The following is an 8,433-nucleotide window of genomic DNA, read 5'->3' on the forward strand; positions in this document are numbered from 1 at the left end:
CCCTTCTCAATTTGTGTTTCCCCAAATTGCAGAGAGCCTTATATGATCAGTTTTTGCTCATGTAGCCGTCCTAAGCCACTTTCCCCAACCAAGGGGTCCTTGTTGGGTTCTTGTTGAGGCCTTTCTAGTCCCTGGTACATTTTTCTTGGAACGGGGCCAGTGGTATTTTTGGTGACATTCTCTGGGGTCAGAGAGCAGGAGGAATAGAAAGAGCCTTCTATAGATCCCTAGCCTGGAAGCGTGAGAGCTGCCATCCCCTTGGGCCTGAGTTGACCCAAGCTGTGTGTTGGGAGCAGTAGGAGGGGCAAGGACTGAGGAGTTATTGCTTCATTATTATCCCATTTTTCATGATTTTACTCGCTGTTAGGACTTTTCGTGAGAGCCCAACCTGGCCTGTGGTCATTCCAAAGAGGGAGAGGGATGGGGCACATCTAGCCTGGGTGATTCAGTCCCTGGAAAAGTTAAAGAAGTCTTTGGTATTGATTTTGTCTTGACTCCCTTTTTTGTAGCATGAATCTACTGCCTTGGACTACCGCAAGTGGGGGGGTCTGGGGTCATGTCCCTGTGGACTTCATTTCTGAGCAGATCCTTTCTCTGTATGTCTAGCCTATATGTGGGCCTACATTGAAGTTAGTGGCAGGGGATGGGTAGGGGGAGGGAGCATGGGCTCTGTGTGTGAACAGTGACATAGACTTTATTTGACTCATAATTCAGGGGAAAGTTGTACAGTGGAGAGGGATGATTAAAGGTAGGTCACAGACATCCATTCCTTGTGTTTTCTTCTAGCCCCCCGAGGTCGGCGAGGTTGGAAGAAGTTCTATGCGGTTCTCAAAGGAACCATCCTTTACCTGCAGAAGGTACATGTGGTCATCATTGGGATGGTTCTTATCTTAGGGCTGAACCTGCAGCATTGGTCTGTCCATTCTTGAAGAGAAAAGGAGGTAGTTCAGGCCATGAGCCATGCGAAGGAGTAGAGATCTGTAATCACCTGAGGGTCTGGGGGTGGGAAGAGGGAAAGTTTGGACAGTCCCCCCAGGCACTTAGTCATGATTCATTCAGCAAGGCTTTATTAAGCACCACCTACTATGTGCCAGGCCCAGGGCTAGATACTGGGGATTCAGAGACAAAAATGTAATGGTCCTTGCCTTTGATTTCAGCTCCTATACAACATGTACGTGTATAAGTAAATTTAAAATTCAGGACGTAAATACAAAGTAATTTCAGAGGTCAGGATATTAGCAACTAGACGGCCCAAAAAAGACAGGCATTCAAGCTCAGTTCTGAAGAAAACCAGGAAGTCTAAAAGGCAAGAGGTAAGGAGTGATGAGGGATGGCCACTCAAAGTAAAACGTCACATGAAAGCAACAGCAAGTAGACCACTTTGGCCAAAATGTAGACTAGAAGTAGGTAAATCAGACTGAAAAGGTAGGCTGAAACCATAGTAGGAGTAATTTAAATGTCAAAGAGAAGTCATCTGCCTGGATCTGATCCTTTGACTGAAAGAATAATGTCCCTTGAGCTTTAGTTGAGTTGGTGGTGGGTAGGTAACATCTATTATTACACACAGCCATGTTGGTTTTATAGCTGGTATATACTGAGCAACATCTGCTAGTTTGTCCAGTACTATCTTTCTTTGGTGAGGGAAATAATGAAGTATATGACATTGTCTCTGTCCCCTTTTCCTAACCTATTGTTGAGTGGCCCTACAACCACTTTTTCAGAAACTCAGCAGTTGGGGAAGGTCTATAAGAGGGAGGTGGGGACTGAGCAGGACCTTGAAAGATGGAATTTGGATTTGACAGAGAGGAAGGGGGAAGGCTCTATTCTTCTGAGATTGGTAGAGTTCTTACAGTGGTGAGGATTTATTTAAAGCCCTCACTGACTTAGTTGAAAACTAAGTTGAAGATGTTTCTAGGGTAGGGAGGAGACTAAATTCTGTTGGGAACCTGGTCCTGGGTGGGTGTTAGGGGGAGGGTTTATGGAAAGGGTAAAAGGAGAATGGAATACTGCCCTCCTCCCACAAATTTCTCCTATACTCACTGCACCCCAGGATGAATACAAGCCAGATAAAGACCTCTCAGAAGTGGACTTGAAGAATGCCATTCGTGTCCATCACGCACTGGCCACTAGGGCCTTGGACTATAGCAAGAAGTCCAATGTACTGAAGCTAAAAACTGCTGACTGGAGGGTATTTCTCTTCCAAGCACCGTGAGTATCTTTATTTGGTTTCAGAATCCCATGTCCTCTGACTCAGACGTGCCTAAGAGAGAGCAGGAAAGGGCTAGAAGGGGTAGTCATGGATATATATGTGTAACTGACCTTGGGACAAGGTCATAATCCTTAGGTACTTTCCTTAAGACTTCAGACAGCACAACCCAGTGCACAGAGTTTTCTTTAGAAAACAAAACCAAACCTTTATTAATTTTTTTAAATATGGATGTCACTCTCCATTGACCTCCCCAACAAATGAATTCCTCCCACATAACAAAGAAGTTTAAGCAAAACAAACCAAGATATTGGTCGCATCTAATAACATCTACTCCCACTTGCAACCCTAGTTAGTACACCACCTCTCTTCTGAAAAACGGCAGGTGTGTTTCATGGCCAGTTGTCTGGGGTCAAGACTGGTCACTACAATGATCACAGTCCTGGTGTTGTTTTGTGTTTATTTTCTTTTGCATTATTGTGGTCATTGTGTACATTGTTTTCTTCTTTTTTTTTTACTTCATTCTGTATCAAGCTATATTGGCCTTCCCATATTTCTCTGAATTCTTCATATCTCAGTTTCTTATTATGCTTAATATACCATTACATTAATTTATTTACAAAGAAGGTAGGTGGGACAGCTAAGTGGCACAGTGGATAGAGCACTGGCCCTGGAGTCAGGAGGACCTGAGTTCAAATCTGGTCTCATACCAGACACTTGACACAGACACTTATTAGCTGTGTGACTCTGGGCAAGTCACTTAACCCCAATTGCCTTGCCAAAAAACAAACAAAAACCAAAAAAACAAACAAAGGAGGTAGGTAGTCCGGGGTAATGGAAAAGAAAGTTGGCCCTGCTGCCCAGAAGACCTGGGAGTACCCACCTACTGATACTACTCTGATACCCTGAGTAAGTCACCAATGCCCCAAACGACTTCTGTAAGTTGCAGAGAAAGGGTCTACCTGAATTGTTAGAGAGAATCTTCTCTACTAGGAACTCCCTGTGTCAAGGTTCAGTCCCTAGCCGATTACAATCTATTCAGTCTTTCCCTACTTGATCTGAGTACCTGCTTTGTTTGTAGTTTTTTTGCTATAGACACACACACACACACACACACCTCAGAGACAAGGGAACCCTGGCACCCAGACAATGTCCTCTAGGACCAGACTCCCCAGAGAGGTTTTTCTCTTCTCTGCCTCAAAGAGGCCTCACTGGGTTTGCTGCCTATAAGTAATCTCAGAATGGAAGAGAATTTGGTGCCCTCAGTAGGTCACCTGCGGCCTAATATGTTCATGCCCCTAGAGTCAGCCAACCTCCTCTCACAGATTAATAGATGTATTTTAGGGGTGTGCTGGTAAATGTTTAGTAAATTGGCTCTCTGAAAAATACAAGGGACATACTTTCAAGCCTAATTTCCATTATTAACATTTTTCCCTTCACTTTCTTAAGTCTAGACAATCAATAAAAATAAATCGAGCCCTGATTTATAGTTTTAGCTGATTTCTGAGGTGCTAATGCTCACACTGAAAATTTAACAGTCAGCTCTGACACATCCCTTCATCTGATCCCTGTGTAGCAGGGCCCAGGCCAGACTTCTCTTTCTGGCCCTCCAGCTGGGGTAGAAGGGGTGGTGCTTTTGAGCCCAATCTGCTCCAGGTTTCCTTCTTTCTTCTCCCGGTACCCACCCCACCCTCAGCTAAAAGTGAAAAAAAATTATCTCCCTCTCTCTGCCCCCTCTTTCCAAAAATATCAGAATTGGTTTCCAGCAACTTCCTTTTGGGGATGTAAAAGGCAGAATCCAGCAGAAACTCCCAGGTGTAGAAAAGTGGGTTATTGGCTCCTGGGGTTTGGTAATGGATATGGGTTTACCTTGCTTTGGTTCAAGCAACTGTAAAGTTATTTATAAACCACCCACATGTAGATATCGGAGTTGTATGGACCTAGTCTAACTCCTTTGCTTTACAGAGGAGGAAACAGACCTCGAGGGGGAAGCAACTTGTCCAAGGTCATAGGTGCCTTAGTGATAGAATGAGAAACTCAATTCTCAATCCTCCTGCTCCAGGGTTTTTTTTACTTTTTGTCACCCCAGACCTTTATAAAGCATATTATACCTTTAAATGTAGAGTGGCTGGTGAATACATTTTGTAAAATAAAGCATACTCTCTTTACTTATAAGGGTCAAATCTGGATTTCCATAGCAGGAATTTGTTAGGAATTAGAGATACAGACACAGACACGATACACACAATATATGCATACACACACACACACACACACATATACATATATAGAAAGAGAAGAGAGAAGAGGGAGGGGGAGAGAAAGCGGGAGAGAGAGAGAGAGAGAGAGGGAGGGAGAGAGAAGAACTAAGTTGTTGGGGAGCCCAGAGTTTAGCTGGGATGGGTGCTGGGAGCAGGGCCACACCTGGCCCTGTAGGAGGCACTCCGGCCGAGTCTGGAGTCCCAGCACCATTCATTCACAAAGAGGATACCAGAGAGCTGTGAGTAGGTGGCACCTTTTCCCCACCCCAGGAGCAAGGAGGAGATGCTTTCCTGGATTCTTCGAATCAACCTGGTAGCTGCCATTTTCTCTGCCCCTGCCTTCCCAGCTGCTATCTGCTCAATGAAGAAGTTCTGTAGGCCCCTTCTGCCCTCCTCTACCACACGCCTGTGCCAGGTAAGAACCAAAGTCTGCCTCACCCCAGGGACTCTCCTTCTATTCCCAACAGAATCCAAGAGGCATAGAATGCCAGGGCTGGAAAGAACCTTGGTAAGACCTCTGCATTTTCCAGATGGGAGAACTGAGGTGCATAGATGTGTCTTGTCCAAAATCACTCATTGAATTAGTGGCAGAGCTAGGACTGAGGCCCAGACCTCCTGTCTTCAAACTCAGTGCTGCTCTAATAAGATGCATATACTGAGCATCTGCTGTGTGCACTGGCCTTTGCTAGCCTCTTTGGGCAAGGTAGGTTTTGTCCTCCAGGATCCAAGGACTGAGTTAACTGAGACTATAAAATTCCTGAGTAGCCAAATTATAGCACAATCCAATAGCAAGCTATGTTTGAGATGCCACCAGGGGAGAGTCTTGGCAGTTCCTAGAGGTAGGTTGGGGGTATGTGGGGGCAAGTCTACCCCAAGGAGAGAGGTAAGGACCTTTCTTTGTGATATCCTGTGTTCTGGGTCCTTCTGCCTGTTCTAGGCCACAGGATTTACAAAGAAGACTATGTAATCTCCTTGGGCAGCCATCCAGACTGGTTAGGGCTCAGGAAATCTTTAAGCTCATGACTTTGATCCTATCTGCCCATTTTTTCCAATGTGACCTGGGCCCTCCTGCCCTCTGACTGAAGGAGTTTTGCAGACACCTCATCATTCCCGGTGATCTAATTGGGTCTGCCTTGACACACTGCCCACTGATGCATACAATAACATCAGAGCCTGGCTGTGTCAGGGGGAGATTGTGTGTGTGTGTGTGTGTGTGTGTGTGTGTGTGTGTGTGTTGGTGTGTATGCAAGTGTGTGTGCATGTATATGTTATATTGTGTGCTTCTGTGCACAGTTTGCACATATGTGTGAGTTGAAGTTCTTTGAAAATCCAAGTTGTCATTGGGAAAGATAGGGGGGATTATAACTCTAGGGGGGATTATGACTCTTAAACTCTATTCTACACATTCTTGAGGTGGGTACCTGGTCTGACAGCCTTACCCAACAGCGGTTAGCCCCACTCCTTCCCCTCTGGTCAGAGAGATTCAATTGTCAGCACCACCAGCACTAAAACTCAGGGGAGATGGAGTGAATTGGGAATGGTAGTAACACCTCATACTAAGAGCCCTTGGCCACAGCATCAGGAAACCTGGGTTCCAGGACCAGTTCTGCCACTGAAAATCATGGGCAAGTCCATACTCCTAGCTGGGCCTTAGTCTCCTTATCTATGAAATGGCAACAACCGTCCCTCTTCCTATGCTGCAAGGCAACAATTCTTGGATATGGGGGGGGGGTCCCCTCTGCAGGAAGAACAGCTGAGGTCCCATGAAAACAAGATGAGGCAGATCATGGCGGAGCTCACAGAGCACAGGATGCACCCGGCTGAGAAAAATGTCAAATCAAAGGAGGCAGAGGAATACCGGTTGAAGGAGCACTATCTAACATTCGAGGTAAGGACCGCACGGGAATGTTTGGGCATTTGGGATCAGTGCTGAGCTGCGTGCAGACCACAGGGGAAGAGGTGGGGTCAGAGAAGGCGATTTTCCCTTTCATTAGGCACCCCCAGTCCCCTGGTTTATTCTTGGTACTAGACAACTTTGGGCAAGTCATAGGGCCTTCCCTTTGTTAATGAGCTCCTGTCTATCACTTGTTTGCATATAGTTGTTTGTATATTGCCTCCCCTATTAGACTGTGAGCTTCTTGAGGGCAGGGACTGTCTTTTGCCTTTTTTCATACCCCCAGCTCTTAACATAATTCCTGGAACACAGTAGGCACTTAATAAAGGCATATTGACTGACTGACAGAAGAAGGAACCCTGTGCCTTTTTTGACTCTAATGGAATCATGGAGACAATATTTGGGAAAGGTAGCTTAGAAATCCAATTAGTCAGACAGCAAGCCTTTATTAAGTGCCTACTATGTGTCAGGCATATGCTAACCACTCTCAAGGAGCTCACCTTCTAACGGGGGAGAAAATATGCAAAACATCATACGTGCAAAATGGACCACATGACAGAGAGAGCCGGAGGCTGGGACGTGGCTCAGAGATCCTTCAGGGCCCAGAGTGGGGGTGGGGGTGGGAGTAGGGAGAGGCTCTATTCATATATCTATACAGATACAAGTTCTCCAACTGAATCAGAGTAATGTAATGACCATCTCTTTTGTGTATGCTATTTCCATACCCATTGTCCCATCTGTTCTTTATAATAACTTGTGAGAGTAGGTGGGGGAAAAATCACCCTGGCATTCCCAGGTGAAATCCTGGGTGGGCACGTGAGCCCACGATGGATTCTGTGAGAAGCCCCTTAGATGGAACTCGGCTTGTATAGACCCGCAGCAACAGTCCTGGGCCCATGCAGGGCAGGGATTATTGTCCCATTTCACAGATGAAGAAAAGCTCAGAGAGGGGAAGCAGTTTTCCCCAGGTCTCCTTATTTAGTGTAGGACTCTTAGTGACACAGTTGGCTTGATTTCATTTGTCACTCGTTGATCCCTACCTCTGCAGCTGCCCTGTGGCCCACTTTCCTCTTCATCTGACCTCCTTCCCTCTTCCTCCCAGAAAAGCCGCTATGAGACATACATCCATCTCCTGTGTGTGAAGATCGAAGTGGGCTCAGATGACCTGGAGCAAATTGAGGCCAGGCTGGCCACAGTAGAGGCTGAGGACCTCTCCTTGAGGAAGACACACTCCAGCCCCTCCCTCAGCCAGAGCCACGGGCCCACGGCAGGTGGCTTAGTGCAAAGGGATGCCACAGAGCCCAGCACTTAACTGGGATGTGAGGACAGGCCACAGAAGCAGGGCCTCTGCTGGACTGCCCCGTGGAGGTCAGGGGGCACGGTTCTGCCCTGGAGCCCTCATGGACTGACCCCCGGTGGGTGAGCCAAAGGACTCCAGTCGGGGTCAGGGCCCAGGAGGCTGAGAAGTTGTCATTGTCAAGGTGTTGATCCTTTTCCCTACTCTGACATCTCCGGGTCCTCAACTCTCTCCTAGCTCTGAGAGAACTCTCTGTTGGGACCCTCTATCCCCACAGAGAGGTTTCTTATTATGATGGGAATTTGCATCCCTGCCATAAAGCTCACAGTTTTGGAGCTGAAGAACCTTGGCTCTTTCCAGGTGCCCCCACCCCCAACTCTTCTCACTGCATTTCTCCCTCTTCTCCCCACCCTTGTCCTACTCCCAGCCCCTCACTATGGGTGGATCTTATCAAATCAAAAATGATCCTCCCGGTCCTACCTTTCCTTCTCCAAGACAAGCAGCTGCAGGTCTATAGGCCACACGCAGCACCTTCCCCCCAAATCTTGACAAACTCCCCCAGTACACACCCCACCCATCTGCTTCGGCAGAGGCCCCGCCAGAGCCGGCCATCCCACTCCTATCGCAATAATCCAGGCCAAGTGACATTCCTCTCACAGCGTCAAGCCTGTCCCTGCTTCACACCTGTGACTATTCTGTCCATTAGGTAGGAAACACTATGGCCTTATACACACACACACACACACACACACACACACACACACACACACACACA

General features: G+C 47.0%; 1 protein-coding gene across 3 annotated transcripts in view; it reads left to right on the forward strand.

Annotated features, from left to right (window-relative positions):
- Positions 1–8,367, forward strand: part of PSD2 (pleckstrin and Sec7 domain containing 2) — a 72,654-nt gene extending 64,287 nt beyond the window's left edge. For all 3 annotated transcript variants that reach the window (XM_027856503.1, XM_027856504.1, XM_027856505.1), the window contains 5 exons: positions 787–857; positions 2,051–2,208; positions 4,738–4,882; positions 6,212–6,355; positions 7,464–8,367. In XM_027856503.1, coding sequence (XP_027712304.1) covers positions 787–857; positions 2,051–2,208; positions 4,738–4,882; positions 6,212–6,355; positions 7,464–7,673 — 728 coding nt within the window. In that variant the 3' untranslated portion in view covers positions 7,674–8,367. The remainder of the gene's footprint in view (positions 1–786; positions 858–2,050; positions 2,209–4,737; positions 4,883–6,211; positions 6,356–7,463) is intronic.
- Positions 8,368–8,433: the final 66 nt, after the last annotated feature.

The sequence above is a fragment of the Vombatus ursinus genome, unplaced genomic scaffold (assembly GCF_900497805.2).
Source record: "Vombatus ursinus unplaced genomic scaffold, bare-nosed wombat genome assembly UNPS02011572.1, whole genome shotgun sequence".
Taxonomy (NCBI): Eukaryota; Metazoa; Chordata; class Mammalia; order Diprotodontia; family Vombatidae; genus Vombatus; species Vombatus ursinus.